This window comes from Penicillium maclennaniae (assembly GCF_028827695.1).
Source record: "Penicillium maclennaniae strain IBT 15551 chromosome Unknown utg000003l:1.0-5670915.0:1.0-5674809.0, whole genome shotgun sequence".
Taxonomy (NCBI): domain Eukaryota; kingdom Fungi; phylum Ascomycota; class Eurotiomycetes; order Eurotiales; family Aspergillaceae; genus Penicillium; species Penicillium maclennaniae.
Window position 1 is genome coordinate 5,292,770 of NW_026623215.1, and position 17,945 is coordinate 5,310,714.

Sequence of the window (17,945 nt, forward strand, 5' to 3'; positions counted from 1 at the left end):
ATGGAAGAAAAAATGAAGGGAGCGGGACGACTTATATGGGCAACGGATACGGTGACGGGTAGAGACCAGAAGCGTTGCAACTCTGGCCTTAATGGGGGCATCTCCTCACACAACCGCCCCAACTCCACCTTTGTGATCGATCCCTAGTCATTCGGGGCTTACTTCCTGGGAACTGGGTCAAGCTCCGTCTTTCTTTTGTCTGTGCTTTGGAGAAGTCCGATTCCAATCTTACTGCGACTTGACCGTCCGCTGTAAAGAACCCCTCCTCCCTTGTCAACACTGGACCGAGACCTCCACCGCCACCCGCTACGATGGATTTCGAGGCCTTGAAGGATCAATGGAGTGATGTGGAGGACCGCGATGGTATCCGACTGAGCTGGAACACTTTCCCGAGCTCTCGCATGGTGCGGTATTTCCCTGGGCCACCTGCCCGATGTCCAAGTGTCGCGTCATCCCTAACATTGTATCTTTAGGAAGCTTCCCGCCTGGTCGTCCCCATTGCTGCCGTCTACACCCCCCTGAAAGAGAAGCCAGAGTCTCCACTGCTTCAGTATGAACCGGTGACTTGCAAGCAGCCCTGCCGGGCGGTTCTCAACCCATATGCGTACGTGCCGTTGTTGACTTCGCCAGTCTTGCGGTGAACTGATAATCTCCGTCTAGCACCGTCGACATCCGCGCCCGGATTTGGATCTGCCCTTTCTGTTTGATGCGCAACCCTCTTCCGCCTCACTATAAGGACATTACGGAGAACACGATACCACCCGAGCTCCACCCTTCCAGCACCACGATCGAGTACCAATTGGCGCGGCCAGCCCCTGCTCCCCCGATCTTCCTGTTTGTGGTCGATACTTGCCAGGAGGATGACAGCCTTCAGGCCGTCAAGGACTCGCTCATCATGAGCTTGTCCCTGCTGCCACCGAATGCGCTGGTCGGTCTGATCACTTACGGCACAATGGTAGGAGCAACAACCCCTGTCCAGGATACAACAGTCGAATACTAACTTTGATCATTAGGCCCAAGTTCACGAGCTCGGATATACCGAATGCGCCAAGTCGTATGTCTTCCGAGGCAACAAAGACTATACCTCCAAGCAGGTTCAGGAGATGCTAGGCCTTGCTCAAGGCGTGCGCCCTGGCATGCCTCCTCAGCAACCGCAGCGCCCTCCCCTCCCTCCAGCTGCCCGTTTCCTTCTGCCAGTTCAACAGGCCGAGTTCCAGATCACCAATGTCCTCGAGCAAATGCAGCGTGACCCTTGGCCTGTCGCCAATGACAAGCGTGCCCTTCGCTGCACCGGTGTAGCTCTGAGCGTTGCGGTTGGCTTGCTAGAAACTTCTTTCCAAAATGCTGGAGGCCGCATCATGAATTTTGTCAGTGGCCCAGCTACCGAGGGTCCTGGAAATGTGGTTTCTCCCGAGCTCAAAGAGCCAATTCGTTCGCACCACGACATTGATCGCGACAACATCAAGTACTACAAAAAGGCTGTTAAGGTAAAGTCCTGAAACTTCAGCTTGGTGTGTTCCATCTGACGAGCAATAGTTCTACGACGCCCTTGCCAAGCGTGCCGCAAACAACGGTCACATTGTCGATATTTTCGCCGGATGTCTGGACCAAGTCGGTCTTCTGGAAATGAAGAACCTTTCCAACTACACCGGTGGTCACATGCTTCTCACGGATAGCTTCACATCGTCCCAATTTAAGCAATCATTTGTTCGCGTGTTCGACAAAGATGCCAACGACAACCTCCTCATGGGCTTCAACGCATCTTTGGAGGTTCTCACGACGAAGGAGCTGAAGGTCACGGGTCTCATTGGTCATGCTATCTCTTTGAACAAGAAATCGAGCTCTGTCGGCGAGACGGAGTGTGGTATTGGTAACACATGTGCCTGGAAGATGTGTGGTATCGACCCATCTTCCAGCTATGGTGTATACTTCGAGATCGCCAACCAAGGTGGCCCCGCTGCTGTGCAGCCCGGCCCTCAAAGGGGTATGATGCAATTTTTGACATACTATCAGCATTCCTCTGGGCATTACCACCTTCGGGTGACTACCATCGCGCGTCCCCTCAGCGGACCTGCAGGCGACCCGACTCTGGCACAATCCTTCGACCAGGAGGCCGCTGCCGTGCTTATGGCCCGGATTGCCGTCTTCAAGGCTGAGGTTGACGATGGTCCGGACGTCTTGCGCTGGGTGGATCGGATGTTAATCCGACTGTGCTCTCGCTTTGCCGACTACCGTAAGGACGATCCTACATCGTTCCGTCTGGAAAAGAATTTCACTTTGTACCCACAATTTATGTTCCACTTGCGACGAAGCCAGTTCCTGCAGGTGTTTAACAATTCTCCCGACGAGACTGCGTTCTATCGTCACGTTCTGAATCACGAAGATGCTGGTGATTCCCTTGTCATGATCCAGCCCACCCTGGACTCCTACTCCCTCGAAGTGGAGGGCAGCCAACCCGTGCTGCTCGACTCTGCTTCCATTCAGCCCGCGCATATTCTCCTTCTTGATACCTTCTTCCACATCCTCATTTTCCACGGCGAGACCATTGCCGAATGGCGCAAGGCTGGTTACCATGAACAGGAGGGATACGAGAACCTCAAGCTGCTTTTAGAGCAGCCCAAGGAGGATGCCAGGGTTCGTGACTCCACCTTTCCCTCTTCTGTCGAGAATTCTTACTGATAGCTTTGCAGGAACTCATTGCCGACCGGTTCCCTCTGCCCCGTTTCATTGTCTGTGACGCTGGTGGATCCCAGGCCCGCTTCCTACTGTCCAAGTTGAACCCGTCAACTACCCACACCACCGGTGGATATGGTGGCGGCGTGTCGGCACAAACCATCTTTACTGATGATGTGTCGCTCCAGACATTTATGGATCACCTGATGAAGTGAGTTCCCCATTGTCCAACGAAGTCAAATCTACTTCCTTTACTAACTGTCTCTAGACTTGCGGTGTCCGGTACTAGCTAGTTTTGTGATGAAAACTATAGCCATGAGAGCAAAGGGCGGTCTCACATCCACCCTCGGGTCTTGTGTATCTTTAGCGGTGCTTGAAACTTATTTTTTATATTTGCAACATAGTTTGTAGTAGATTGAATGGATTGATACCAAGGCACCAAGGCAACACTGAAAACACCTTACTCGGTCGGGTAGTGTCTGGTCATGTGATCAGGGCTTTACCCTAACGCACCCCTTTAACGGGTCTTTCGCTTAGAGCGCAAATGGGTGGGTCCCCGAAGAACTTCCCATTAAATTTGACGCGACTTTCCTTTCCTTCTCACTCATCCATCCCCTTCGACAATCCAAGGCAGATCGACTACCTCTCGCACTCGCCATGCGTGAGTATCATCCCCTTGGTCAGCCTTAATGGCGGCGGCTAATTTGTTTCTGTAATTCAGCTCCCAAGTTCGACCCCAATGAGGTGAAGATCATTCACCTGCGTGTGACTGGTGGTGAGGTCGGTGCCCAGTCCGCTCTGGCTCCCAAGATCGGTCCCCTTGGTCTGTCTCCCAAGAAGATTGGTGAGGACATCGCCAAGAACACTGGTGACTGGAAGGGTCTCCGTGTGACTGTCCGCCTCACCATCCAGAACCGTCAGGCTGCTGTCTCCGTCGTTCCCTCTGCCTCCTCCCTTGTCATCAAGGCCCTCAAGGAGCCCCCGCGTGACCGCAAGAAGGAGAAGAACATCAAGCACAACAAGTCCGTTCCCTTCGACGAGATTGTTGAGATCGCCCGCACCATGCGCTCCCGCTCCATGGCCAAGTCTCTCCAGGGTACCGTCCTCGAGATCCTCGGCACTGCCTTCTCCGTTGGCTGCCAGGTCGATGGTCGCAGCCCCAAGGACGTCTCCGACGACATCCACGCCGGCGAGATTGATGGTGAGTTTTCGTTCTCTCCTTCCCTATTCTTGATCAGTGTCTGACAAGTTCACAGTCCCCGAAGAGTAAATTATCCTCTAAACTGGGAAAGAGGTGGCTATTTGCTTTTGTAACAGCATTGTCTCCTTGATGCGGAGGTAGTTGCGAAATACGAATGTCCCCTCAAAACAAAAAAGCAAAATTGTTCATGAGTCATGACCTTGATACCTTTTTCCTTCGCGTTTCTTGCGAATTTTCGAATGAAGATTGATCATTCGCACTCCCTTTCCGGTTGTATACCTCCTTCCATTCCCGATCCTTCCATTCACTCCTCTCGTTTTAGCCTCATGGCGACGAGGATGGTGGAAGTCGTACTGCCCCGATGCAGCCAACTCTCCTTCAAGGAACCTCCACAACACTCTGGCCCTTACCGTTCTTTCCTTGCGAGGATTGGACATTATACTGCGTGGTATAGGCTTATTTTAAGTGGAGGAGAGCAAATGATCCATTACTCACCGCGGTAGACGGAGTTCGGCCTTCTGGTCGGGCTCGGTGGCTACAGTGGTCCATATACGGGTCTACATCCGAAGTCCAAGATTCGCTCTGGTCTCTGTAGAATGTAAGCGTCTTAGGACATCCTGCTGAACTGGTCCTCAAGCCTCGGGCAGCTGGCCGTCAGCCAAATGAATATCAACCAATGAATATTGAATTTATTTTCCATCATTACCTTTTCGATGAAGGCATCGCTCACGGTTCGCACTTCGCACTTCGCACTTCGCACTTCGCACTTCGAGATCGTACGTAATTTCAGAGGCTACATACGGCCTTCTACTCCAATGCAGGTGCTGCAAGGCTGTCTGCGGGTGGATGTCTGCATGTATCGCTGCGTGAGGCACGATTGTCCACCCATGCCAGATAAGCACTTGGGCTAAAAAGCTCCCATCGAAAGACTCGAGGCTGCATAAGTCCAGTAGACAGTTCTTTTTGGATGAGAATAATGTATTGCATAGATGGTTCAAAGATAATCACCTACGCAGGATTCCCTCCACACATTTGAAATATATATATATCTTAGCATCCCAGTCTCGCACGGCAGTGAGCCTATTTGCGCCATCATCCTGAGGTTTCCACACTACAGAATGCCAGAGTTATCTGAAACCATCAAACAGAAAACAGAAACCAGCGCAGAACCTGATCAATTCATGACAAACAGGCCTTGAGCATCCGGTCGCTTGACGAGACGTTATGATTGGATCTAGGACCGTGTACCCGGGCCTTGTCCGCAGCACCTGGTCGCTCCTCCGGCCAAGAAAGAGGGAAAACAGAACGATAAAAGTGGAGCGTCAGCAAGACCACGCAGCGCATCAGTCAGACCCAGGAGACCGACTCCACATCCAGGACGATCATTGCTCGGCTCACCCTGGCAAAACAGCTTGTTCGGCCATCTACTGGGGGTGGTGGGGACTCTGGGACGGGTGCTGCATCGTTGATGGTCCAGGAGGTGCACGGTGACTCTTACTGTATTTAGTGACAACACTTCGTCCTGGGTCACTAGGCCGGGGAATATCGATGTTGGACAAATTAACGTCCCGGGCTCATTGATTAGCTGTACCTGTTTCCATCCCCCTCGGCGCCTTGTATCACCCGACTAGCGTTCCAGACGTTGGGGCCCATACCTCAGTGGGGGATGGTGCTAGGTTGAGTTTGCCGATCCTCTGGGACAGCAAAAGTCGTGGTATGGAAGATTCCACTCTTCCTCGGTGCGACCGTAGAGCGATATGACCATAACATAGCTGCCTAGCCACGCTTGGGGAGGGCTGGTGTGTAAACGAGATGGCTCAAGGAAAGTGGCGTCATATACGGCGAAAAGAAAAGTCTTTTGAGAAGAAAATTTAAAAGGACAGGGATTGGGGCATCCTTGCAACCCCAGAATCCACCGGGAAAAGGCAAAGGATGCGGCGGAGAGCACATAGGGGGCGCCTGTCACCGAAAAGGAATTGACGGTGGCTGCAGGGCGCCTAGCAATGAGATTCGGATCTTGACCTAGTGGATGTGGACGTAGATGAGGATGTGCATGTCAAGCAGTGAATAGGGTAAGATATCAGCGACGAGGTCTCGACTCGATCATCACAGCGGGGCGTCACCGATCCATGACTAGTCGCCCGGGCGGAACCTATGATCCACTGACGTTGTCTGAATGGAGACTTAGCCAGAGGGTTCAGCCGTTGGATCGAGTGGGTCAGTGGAGCTTAAGGTGCGACAGGGAATGAGATGGAAGATGAAGACGAATTAGGGGGCGGGGAGAGGTTCAGTACTAAGAACAGACGCTGAGAGAGTCGGGGAGAATTGAAGTGTAGACTAAAAAGAGAAAGATAGAAAGAGTAGAAGAGACGAGTAGAGTAGAGCAGAGTTGATTTAAGTCGAGTCGAGTAGGTAATTTAGAAGATGATGATATGCCCTCCACTCGGCTTGGCTAAAGGCCCGCTATGTCTTTGACCTACTCTGCGACTCCTCTATTCCTGTTCCTCTTCGTCTTCCTCTTCCTCTTCTTCCTCTCGATCTTTTGCTGTATTCTTCCCCTCTCTAATCTCTCCTCGCCTACTCCCTTCTCTCCCCCTCCCCTCTCCCTCTCTTGTAACTATTCTCCTTTCTTTCCCAATTCTTGCCAAGATCGCCTGCATATCATTGCCCCCTCCTCGTCTCGGCCGCTAGCAGATCACCGCGCCGCCATCCTCCCTTGCGTCCGTCCTGATATCGAATCTTGTTCGACGTGGTCTCCCCTATTCTGTCCCGACCTTATCACCCTGCGGTCCCTTCAAGACGATACAGTGAGCCACCGTGCTCATCCCAGAACTGTGTGGCCATACCCATAATGAGGTGTCGGAAACGCTTTAAGGATGCTTGTTGATTACCTACTCGACTAATTCAAATCATTTTTCCTCGATCGCCTCAGCTATCCCGGCCGCGAAGGAGACGGACCGTGGTGGTCGAGGTGGTGAATGAGAGAGAGAAAGATGTTTCCGACCGTCGCGACCTTCCCTACGGTCCAGCCGCACCATCTTCACCATCTTCCCGCATACGATGCCATACATCAGCCTCCCTACGACGTGAATGACCCCGCTTATTACTCTCATAATGACCCTTCTGTACCCAATTTTAATTCAATATCTCACTCGCGCCTCCAACTGCCTCATCCCGTGCAACGCCTCGACCCCCGCGACACCACCGGCTCTAATTCGAACACAAACGCCGCCGGGGAACATGCGCTGAGGAGGAAGACCCCCAACGGAACTCTCGCTGCTGGCTATGACGGCACCCCCGGAGACGTTACGATTCAGCCTGCGACGAAGCACATCCTGGTTTCGCCGCTTGAGTCCGGGCACTATCTTCATGCGCAGACAGGGCTGCCAGACAACTGGCAGCCAATATCTCTCGACCAAGCCGCGTCAAAACACATGAATTTCCCACCCATCTTCAAAAACGAAGCCGGTAACCCGATCGCCGCAGGCGAGGTGATTCAGGATGTGAACGGCACCAGCTGGGTCCGTCCCGTCAACTACCCCCCGGGGGCCGACTCGGTACTTAATCAAAGCTTGCCCCTCCATGGGGCCCAGCGCTTTCTTCTGCATAATGGGGCCTATATTCCGACCGTTCTACCTGCAACATTGCAGCAATGTGTTGGCCCGACAGCGTCTGCTGGCACCGGCCCATATGGTCCGTACTGGCCAGACGGCGCTTACATTCCCTACCGCCCCGTAGCATTTCGCGACTCGCGTTTCGGCTCACCTGGTCCAAACGGGCAGCCTCAGCCTCTCTTTGAGATAAACCAGCAGGCCTACAACCAGCCACAGATCCCACTGAACAGTCGCGCGGACTCGGGACTTGCATGGGGACAAAATGCACCTGGAATTTCGCCCCAGGGTCCCCTTATGAAAGCATTTCCTCCACGACACTCGGAGCATTTACCCTTCCATATTCGCGCCAATCGTTCCCTCTCATCCTACCCGAATCCTATAAACAATGAACATACGCCTTGGATTGCTCACTCTTCAACCCACGGATTTAAACCCTCGGGAGTAGCGGTCGCTGCAAACACGGAGTTTAAAGAAAAGATTATGACTTGGGCACACAGTGTCTATGTTGATCTTCTCGCAACAATCCACCAGGCTCGTCGAAACAGCCTATCGAATGGAGGTGCAGATGGTCAAAATCCTCGTTTCCTGAAACCGAGCATCTACCCCAAGCCTCCGCGTCAACCAGGCCTCGATTTCTCACAAAACACCAGCCCTGAACTCCACCGACACAATAGTTACCCATCCAGTCAATATGATGTACAAAGGCAGAAAATGGGTGTTTCGGCGAACTCGCGAATGGCGGATTCCCCAGTGATTGCTCAAGGCCGACGTCCTTCATTGAACCAATTTCACCAAGCGCATCGTGGATCAGACTCTCAGATGTACGATAGTGGGCGCTCTTCAGGCACGTCCGGTATGCGATTCCCCAACAGTCTTCTCAACGACGGGTCTCCAGTCACCAATGCAGCGTCTGCTTTGGAAATGCTATCTCATTTGTGTATGGAAAGCCATTGGGAGTGGACTGATGGGATCCTTCTTGGTGGCTGTCTGGCTTATGGCTTGGGTGATTACAACAAAGCCATGCGTTGGTATTCTCGCATTATCGCACGCGATTCAACGTGAGTATTTGCGTTTCATCAAGCCCCCATCCCCTCCTTTGATACTAACATGACACATGCAGACATGTAGAGGCCATATCTAACCTTGCTGCTACACTCTTGGCCCTGGATAGGCGAGAGGAGGCCTTGCAACATTGGCTTCGTGCCGTGAAGCTACGTCCGAGTTTCTTCGAGGCTGTAGAGCACTTGATAGGTCTTTTGTGCAGCAGTCACCGTGGCAAAGAAGCTGTCAACATAATTGACTTTGTTCAGTCCTCTCTTCGTCATCCAAAGGATGGAGATTGTTTTAAAACGGATGAGCATGCTAGCGAACCTGAGAGCGATGCCGAGAGCAATGTTTCTGATGCTTGCCTGCATGACAAAGTGTCCTTTGATTATGAAGACGACGTGGGACACGCCCCGATCTTGAACCTGAGCTCGCCAGGTGCCACGCCTGTCGGCTTTGCCTCAAGTGGATATGCCATCCCAGGCTCGGATAATGGGAGAATGCTCGCTCTGACCCACGCCAAGGGAAATATGCTCTATGCACTTGGCGATAATGCTGGCGCTGCCACCGCGTTTGAAGATGCTGTCTTGATTGCGGCTGGAAGGAGACGGCACGGTATCCAAAGTCTCATCAAACAGATCTTCGCCGCTTTCTCTCCCGGGTCGAGTAATGGTTACCAACAGCCAGAGTCAAATTCAGGCGAAAGCGTACTCTTGTACCCGGATAGAGCTCTGCAGACTGCTAAGCTCGTGTTCCGGGCTAGCAGTGGTACTCGCCTGGTCTCCAATACGTGGCCGAGGGAATCTCCAGAAATGCTGCCATCTCAACTACCAGCAATTCTCTGCTCTCCCTCGCGAAAATTTATCAGGATGGGATGTCGACTGTTTCGTCCAGTACGCCGAGATCTGCACATGGCGTCCGGGATATACTCGCCCTCTACTACCTCTCGCTCTCCCTGCAGCCTAGTCCGTCCACCGCTAACAACGTTGGGATTCTACTTGCTGGAATTCAGAATAATCCACCTGCGCGAGGACTGATTCGTCCCAATGGCGAGAGTCAACATCCCGAGATTCCTGGCGTCATCCCTGGAAGTGGCATTTCCCTTGCACTGGCGTACTACAACTATGGTTTGCACCTCGACTCTCGCCATGCCCACCTTTACACCAACCTGGGAAGTTTGCTCAAGGACATTGGGCAACTCCAAGCTGCCATTAAGATGTACGAGCAAGCTGTCCAGTGCGACGGCAATTTCGATATCGCACTCGCAAATCTTGCCAATGCTGTCAAGGATGCCGGGCGGGTAAATGATGCGATCTCATACTACAAGCGCGCCGTCAAGGTGAACCCTGACTTCGCAGAAGCCGTGTGTGGACTAGCCAATGCGCTGAACTCAGTTTGCAACTGGGTCGGTCGGGGGGGGTATTGTCCATGGGCAGGGCTTCCATGACAGATGGCATGTGGATGACAAGGGAATGTTGCGAGATGCTCAGAGCAACGACGCCGGTGCCGGCTGGATCAAGCGTGTTGTCGACATTGTCGATCGACAACTTCGGGAAGGCGAATACTGGGGTCGTGGACTGCTGACACCAAGCACGGCTGAGCATTTGTGCGCCCAACTGGCGACGGCTTTGGACTCTGGCCGCTTTGCTTCAAGTCGGCAATCGTCATTGGTCAAGGTTCTCCTGTCGTGGGCGGGGCAGAAATGGGAGGGATCGCGCATTGTCCGACTCATTGAGCGTGCAACCCGATCCATCACATGGCAATGGTACCAGGACCGCTATGTCTACGGCAAAGACTACCCTGCCTCCAAATACCGTCGGCCGCAACTTCCAGCATCACTCACTGCGCCTAACGCGCCGACGGTTTTGCCTTTCCACACTTTCACTTGTCCGCTATCTGCCAAACAAATCCGTCAAATCTCGCAGCGTAATGGTCTCCGAATCTCCTCATCAACCCTTCGGCTGCCATGGCTCCCAGGCACAGTTTACCCTCCCCCGTCACCGCCAAAACCTTTCCTTAAAGTTGGCTATATCTCGTCGGACTTCAACAATCACCCTCTGGCGCATTTGATGCAATCGGTGTTTGGATTGCACAATACCAAGAGAGTGAAGGCATTTTGTTATGCCACTACAGTCAGCGACAAGTCTGTTCACCGCCAGCAGATTGAGAAAGAAGCTCCCGTCTTCCACGATGCGAGTGGATGGTCGGTTGACCGGTTAGTGCGGCAGATTGTTGACGACGGAATTCATATTCTGATCAACTTGAACGGTTACACTCGAGGCGCTCGGAACGAAGTGTTTGCCGCCCGGCCTGCACCCATTCACATGTCGTTCATGGGATTTGCCGGGACTCTTGGCGCCGAGTGGTGCGACTACATTCTGGCGGATCAAATTTCTATCCCACCCGAGACTTTGAGCCCCGGGCAACGTACCACACGCATCGAGGATCGTATTCTCGAGACGGATAATGGTGAAGACCTCGATGATTGGGTCTATGGGGAGAAGATTGTCTATACTCGTGATACCTTCTTCTGCTGTGATCACCGACAGAGTGCCCCGGACGCAGGAGAACGAATGCTCTCTTGGGATGAGGAGCAGACCCGACGATGGAAAATGCGAAAAGAGTTATTCCCGAAGCTCAGCGATGATACCATCATTCTCGGCAATTTCAATCAGCTGTACAAGGTGAGATTCGACGATCTACTGTTCACGTTCAGCTGCTAACAAGCCCCACCAGATTGAACCTACGACATTTCGAACGTGGTTGCGCATTTTGGCGCGAATCCCCAACGCCGTTCTTTGGCTGCTCCGGTTCCCTGAGACCGGCGAGAAGAATCTTCGGGATATTGCCAAGGCGTGGGCTGGCGACGAAACGGCTTCGCGGATCATCTTCACCGATGTAGCTCCAAAGAACACGCACATTGCGCGAGCGAAAGTTTTGGATTTATTCCTCGATACTCCCGAGTGCAATGCACACACGACAGCGACCGACGTCCTTTGGAGTGGAACGCCGTTGCTGACCCTGCCACGATACAAATACAAGATGTGTTCCCGTATGGCGAGCAGCATCCTGAGCAGCGCGCTGCCCAAACCGAAGCCGGGCAACAAGCGCGCAAGGAGCTGATTGCTTCGTCGGACGAGGACTACGAGAACAAAGCCATCCGACTTTGCATTGATCTACAGTACATACCGGGCGGCGAGGGCCGATCGCACGGCCGCCTGGCAGATATGCGACAGATGCTGTTTACGCAGCGACACAGCAATAAGCTGTTCGACACGGCGCGTTGGGTGCGTGACCTAGAAGACGCGTACGAAGCGGTGTGGGCGCAATGGGTGAAGGGCGAAGAAGGCGATATCTGGTTATGATCTGCACAGCGAACTATACCCCTTGAGCGATCTTTTGTGTTTACTATGGTTTTTCGTCTAGGTCATGACGGATTTGGGGGTTTGGAAATTTGGACTTTGGCGTTGGATATGATGTATACGAAAGGAAATCATGGGAAGCGCAGGGAAAAATTGATTCTCTCCTCGATATAGATTGGGTCTCTCCGTTGTTCCGTCGGTCTTAAGAGAGCCCGGAAATCAATTTACTTTTCATTGACGAATGTCTGTATATTCACACTTTCGCTTGGTAGTTGCGCATGTGAAAACGACCGGGCCCTTTGACCTCTGCCCGATATCAATCTCTGGCAATGTGCACACGGCCATCACCAGCCCTAGGAAGCCTGCTAGAGTACACACCTGCCTTCCTCGGCGTAGTTCCAGCGGGGTCGAACCTCCGATTGAATCTCAAAGGTTCGTGCCTCTCAATTTCTTCGACTTCAGCCGATCACTGAATTTCGTATCAGGCCATGCCCCCCCAGTATTGACTCCTTCCGGAGAATGAGATCCAATACGACTTGTACACTTACCTAAGTCGGCATAGTATACGTACCTGGTTGACTTTATAGAAAGCGGAAAGTAGATCGACAAGAGATCGCATTGCTCAAATCTGCGACCATGAGCCAGGTGCACGAATCCATGAGACTCTCAGCACACTATGCAGTGTATTCCTGCCGACCGGCTCAACGCTCCCTATTACTGACGTAAACATCTCCGCCTGTAAGGTATCAGCACTTGATCCAAAATAGGTCACAGAGTGCGACTCGATATCCCCAAAGAAGCAGGTGATGGAGGGATTCATCATCTAGAACCTTTTGATCGAAAGCATGGAAGACTCAAAAATGAAGCTGGCGGAGCACATATCAGCGCCACGCTCTCCAGAAACTCAACTTCTCCTGTTATAGTCTTCGGGTCCGCTTGATAAGGCTCACCGGTCTCCTAGTCAGTGTTTCCACTCGCGGGTCTGGTTTACTGACTCGTCATCGAAGCCGTGAAACTGGATGGTTCCATTCTCCTACGCTTAATGTCGGAGCTTTTAACCCCCCCCCCCCCCCTTGACGTTCTTAAATTTGGTGTCATTCACAGTACACACAGACCTAAGTGGACACCTAGGGCGCCAGTATGAAGCCTCCAGTGTACGGTACGCACCAGCCAGGGCACACGCCCGCCGGTGGTCTATTCTTTACGATTAATTCCAAATATCCCATTTCACACTGTCTCAAGGGTCTCTGTGCGCCACGGGGAATCCTCATCGCTCAGCTATCGAGTCAGATAGCTTATGAATCTGTGATTTGCCGTGGGTCCCTCTGGAGTGTCTTTGATCGTCTAGTGTCTTGACCCCTCCTATAGTGCCCTTATCGAGGCGCCATGGATCAGATCTACCGATCGGATCGGGAAGCCTTAAATTAAGAAAAACAGAAAAAAAAAAAAACCAATTTCTCGTCGTGGATTCCGACAGGCCGGTACCTCGTTTCTGCTAGACTTGTTTGGGTATAACGTGCCGATAGCACCGAGATCCTCCGTAGACCAATCAACGGGGGGGGGTTTCCCTGTATTTGAAATCTCACAGTGGCAATGTCAGTGCTAGTGCCAGTGCCACCTGGCTTGTGCTGAATCTTAGTTTCTTCTCTTAAATGTCAATTGTAGAAAAAAAAAAAGGGGGCGCTCTGAGATACAAATACACCAATATAACGGTCTCAGGTCGTGGCCAGATTCTTGTTTTGGAGAGAGAGAGAATATAGAATAGTGGTCTAGTGGTACACGCTACCCTACTTTTACTCACCCTCTCAAAGCCATAGCCAAGGCTACGGTAAGGCTAATGCCGAGCCCTAGTTACGCTGCATGTGACAGAAAGCAAGAAACCCAGGAACTACGACGTATCGAGTGTGAGAAAAGAAAAACTGACCCGCGACCAAGTTAACTGCGTCGCCAGTGTCGATCTTTCGATCCGGTTACAGAAGGGGGAGATCCGATGCTTTGGGACATAACGGGCGAAAATTGAACCCCGTGTATTGTCACCGCTTACGCCCATCTCTGTTTTTCCCCCCCCCTCTCCATGCTTCCCCGTTGCACCCAATCTCAGCCAAAGATCGGGTCACCCCCTGATCCAGTCATGGATGACCCATGGATCCAGCCCCTTAACGGCCCCCGTGTGTGTGTGTGTGTGGATGTGTGTGTGTGTGTGTGTGGATGTGTGTGTGTGTGTGTGTGGATGTGTGGATGTGTTGGCTACATTACATATTACTTACCTGGGTGAAATTGCTTACCCAGATCGTTAGAAGCCCTGTCCTGATCCTGAACCTGATCTTCCGTCCTGGTCTTGGTTCTGGTTCTGGTTCTGGTGACGCCGACGCTAGTAGACGGTCGAACTATGACCAACTTTGGACTTCTTGGTCTGCGCACCCGTCTTGAAGTCTTTTTCTTATTTTCGTTGAGTTTCTGTCTCGTCTACCGGAGTGGACCCATAATAATCTTATATTTTTTGCGTCCCGTTTCAACGGCATCGAGTGTTTGATCTTTTGCCGTGCTACATGATAGATTACCGGACAATTACCATAACATTCCAAATACTCACTTCCCGCTCTGGTTGCGATCTGCTGAGACAGTCCTGTTCCAGGATCATGATTCGATCAGACGGTCATTTCATATCACGTCGACACAATAGACACAATGGACACTATGGGCACTTATCGACACTATTGAAGTTTTTGTATTTGGTTGGGCTGAAGGTTGGCGTAGCTGAGTCCAAAGAGGTACATGCAGCGTGCATGGTGCAAAAACCCCCAAGCCACCAGAGTGGGTAAAATCAAGGAGGAAAAAAAAAAACAGGGAAGATCCAAGTAAAATCAGAAGAAAAGAGATCTCAATACAACAGATAAAATTTTATCATTATATTGTATTCATGATAAAAGGAAACGGAAAAGCACTCTCGATCGCAGCCACAGTGGAGATCTGAACTGAAGGTAACGAGGGAACAAGATAAAAAAACAAAGGCACAAAAGGCACATCGGCAACGGGAATTCAAAGTCCGATGCAGCCCCGCCGTTCATTCCGTCAGCGAGTTCCTCGATCCAGATCACAATTGGCCCGCAGGTCTTCGCGCGAGCACGAAACGGGGTTCACGCCGGCTTCTGACTCGTCAGGTCGTGAGGCGAGGGCGATCGCACTAAAGTGGTTGGTGGCGCCCGTTGCAGCTTGGGGGGCCCTGATGCAGCAACGGACGAACCTCGTTTAAACTTTGGCGCCTCGTCTTCGTCACGGTGCAGCCGAGGGTGCGATTTTGGGCAGCGTGCGTCGTGGGTGGGGATTTTTTTTTTTGGTCCTTGCGTAGGCCTCGTGAGTCGAGGGATCTGAGATGAGGATGTGCGATGGGCGATGGGCGATGGACGATGGGGACCTTTTGTGGTTCCCCCGGCCGGGAGGGGTGGTTTGGTAGTAGTGTAGTATCGTAGTATTGTAGTATTGTACTATTGTAGGATCTAGTACGGGTACTATGAGAGTTATTCTACAGTGCTGTAGAGTCGAGTATACTTGTAGCCAAGTCGGTAGTCTCGAGTACCGTCCTATTAGGGGTCCGGTCTTGTCTTTGTGTGCTGCTGTAGAATGTAGCACTGCACTTCTCAGACGGTACGATCCTAGACTTCCCTCTTATGCGAGTCTCATTCGCACTACTCTAGGCTACTTTATTCATAAAAAAAAAGAAGAGTCAAGTCGAAATAATGGATTCTGACAAGGGTATTATGCGATCCAAAAAGAAACATCCAGGCGGACCCGCCAGTCTCATCAAAACGCCCGGAAATAATGAGCCAAATTATATAGACCCCGCTTGACCGAAATAAACAGAGGGGAAGAGAAGAGAAAAAAAAACACCCATATTTTGAGTTCCGAGTCATGATAATACACATTAGAGTACAAAGGAGAGTGGACCAGAGAGGGCAGAGAGCGAGCGTGGGGGGAAGAGATGGAGAGGGTGTGGGTGAAGCACATGTACAAACGGCCAGGACGCGAATCGTATCGGCCCTAGGGCGGGGGCGGGAGGGGGAATAATTCATGGAACAAAACGAAAATCGTAAACATCATCACAAACGCCTTCGCTCTTGTTTTAATTGAGCAGGTTGTTGACTCCCATCCGCGTATCGCGGGGGGTTTCGGGTCTGGACCAGGTCTTGGGCAGATCGGGAGGCTGGTGCCAGGAGGCGAGCGTAGACTGGTGCTCCATCCATCGCCGCTTAGAGGCGATCTCGGAGAGGGATTCGAGCGAACGACCCGGGTAGCTGGGTGAATCCTCGACTACCTGTACCGAGGTGCTTGGGCGTCGGGCGTCGTAGTGGGAGACAACCGGCAACGGAAGCATCTGGGGGGAAGGGAGGGTGCGGGGAGAGGAAGAACAGACGGAGTTCTGGTCCGAGACCATGGAGGGAGGTTCGATCGAAGTGGCATGGGATACCTCTGAAAAGGCCGGGGACGTCAAGGGGGTTTCAATGGGGCGGTTGATCGAGGGCAGCGTATAAATCGGAGAGAGTTGACGGGTGGTGGAAACGGACTCGCGGCGGGAGAAGATCTCGGACTCGACGGGCGAGTCCGCCCAAGACGAGTCGAGAAGCGTGGCCGAGAGGGGCTCACGACAGAGGCGCGGGCATAAGGTGCTTCGATGCGGCCGCTGAAGGTGCGCGAGGCGGTGGGTGTGGACAGACCACGGCGTTTGCGGTTCATGCTGCCGTTCCACCAGTTCTTGACGGCGTTGTCACTGCGGTTCCCCAGCCGGCGAGCAATCTCCGCCCAGCGCTTGCCCATCTCATTGACCATGCGTTCGATCATCAGCCCCTCGTCGGAAGAGATAGGCTCCCGGTTGAGCGATGGTTTCAGGTTTTGGTGGAAGCGTTCCCGACATTGCTTGGGCGACCGGTAGGCCATGTGCTGGGAGATGCGAACCCAGTTGTTGGGGCCTTGTTCACGAACGAGTTGCAGAAGAAGCTGGTCTTCTTCGGGGACCCAAGGTCCACGACGGTGAGCGGGAGCCATGTGGAAGTGGTAGAAGTTATAGGTGGATGGTTGGATCGGGTGAAATGGTGAAGTAAGGACAAGGGAACAGCCACCAAGAGCAGCAGGCGATAATTATATCTGCAACCCAGGGGGACGGGTCCAAGGAAAAATGGCCAGCTCCACTCGCACACGGTATAGGAAGAAGATCACGATCCAAGATCTCGGAGCTGACAGTTCGGAACAATACACGTATTGACGTATGTGTAATTATTTACTGGTACGCTCCACCATGTTCCCATGGCTCACAGGAGATCATAATAAACATCGGACCTCTCTCGCCGGTCTCGCTCCACAAAACATTTGTGGGAAAAAAAATATAAAATAATAAAAAATCTAAATATATTCTGCCGATTCACTTATAGTGTTTCCCACCCCCCTGGGTTTTCTATGTTCTGACCATATCTTAGGAACAAAGACAAAAATGCTCCGGGGATCGTCAGTACGACCCGGGAATCCGGGCTGAGGAATACCGTAAAGATCGGAGGGATCGACCCTGAGCCCCGTTGTTGGAATTCCAAATCACTGCCCGCCGTAAAGAAAGCTATTTTTTAAAATCGTCCGAGCGTAAAAGAAAATCGATTTAAACCCCAAACGGGACTGTACGGTTCACCACACTAGTCACCTCAGATTTTAGTAATCTTCAGTGCAGACCCAAGGCGTCGGTAACGCGAAGAGCAAAGGAGGTCCTGGAAATCGAGTTTGTTCAGGGTATCCTGGTACTAAGAGGAGTCTCGCTTCGTGTACCCTTTCTTTCTTTATTCTTTTTTTCCAACGTCATTTGAACCGTGACTCTTTACGAGATGTAACAGACTCCCCTGCTTCTCGCCCCGAGTATACCCAGAGGGAGAGACTGAGTATACGCGTATGCGAGTGGCCCCCCCCCCCACCCCCTGACCCTATACCCAAAGAGCCAGAGTCAGAGCCAGAGCCAGAGCCACAGCCAGGGGCAGATCTGGCTTCCGAGCCTGACAAGCGAGCGGTTAGGAGGGT

General features: G+C 52.3%; 4 protein-coding genes across 4 annotated transcripts; 3 read left to right on the forward strand and 1 right to left on the reverse strand.

The window, feature by feature from the left end:
• Nucleotides 1–311: 311 nt before the first annotated feature.
• Nucleotides 312–2,966, forward strand: sec23 (GTPase-activating protein SEC23; the record flags this gene model as incomplete). The annotated part of the gene is made up of 7 exons (XM_056965758.1): nucleotides 312–404; nucleotides 474–604; nucleotides 661–955; nucleotides 1,014–1,487; nucleotides 1,537–2,634; nucleotides 2,691–2,884; nucleotides 2,942–2,966. 7 exons carry the CDS (start codon nucleotides 312–314, stop codon nucleotides 2,964–2,966), a joined length of 2,310 nt encoding a protein of 769 aa, XP_056825711.1.
• A 364-nt stretch (nucleotides 2,967–3,330) lies between these two features.
• On the forward strand, nucleotides 3,331–3,918 carry N7477_004096 (60S ribosomal uL11 domain-containing protein; the record flags this gene model as incomplete). The annotated part of the gene is made up of 2 exons (XM_056965759.1): nucleotides 3,331–3,334; nucleotides 3,395–3,918. 2 exons carry the CDS (start codon nucleotides 3,331–3,333, stop codon nucleotides 3,916–3,918), a joined length of 528 nt encoding a protein of 175 aa, XP_056825712.1.
• A 2,949-nt stretch (nucleotides 3,919–6,867) lies between these two features.
• Nucleotides 6,868–11,897, forward strand: N7477_004097 (uncharacterized protein; the record flags this gene model as incomplete). The annotated part of the gene is made up of 6 exons (XM_056965760.1): nucleotides 6,868–8,546; nucleotides 8,609–9,239; nucleotides 9,296–9,895; nucleotides 9,969–11,216; nucleotides 11,269–11,533; nucleotides 11,575–11,897. The coding sequence occupies 6 exons, from the start codon at nucleotides 6,868–6,870 to the stop codon at nucleotides 11,895–11,897; spliced, it is 4,746 nt and encodes a 1,581-aa protein (XP_056825713.1).
• A 4,117-nt stretch (nucleotides 11,898–16,014) lies between these two features.
• Nucleotides 16,015–16,934, reverse strand: flbD (putative MYB family conidiophore development protein FlbD; the record flags this gene model as incomplete). Its single annotated transcript, XM_056965761.1, has 2 exons — nucleotides 16,015–16,479; nucleotides 16,536–16,934. The coding sequence occupies 2 exons, from the start codon at nucleotides 16,932–16,934 to the stop codon at nucleotides 16,015–16,017; spliced, it is 864 nt and encodes a 287-aa protein (XP_056825714.1).
• Between the last annotated feature and the right edge of the window lie 1,011 nt (nucleotides 16,935–17,945).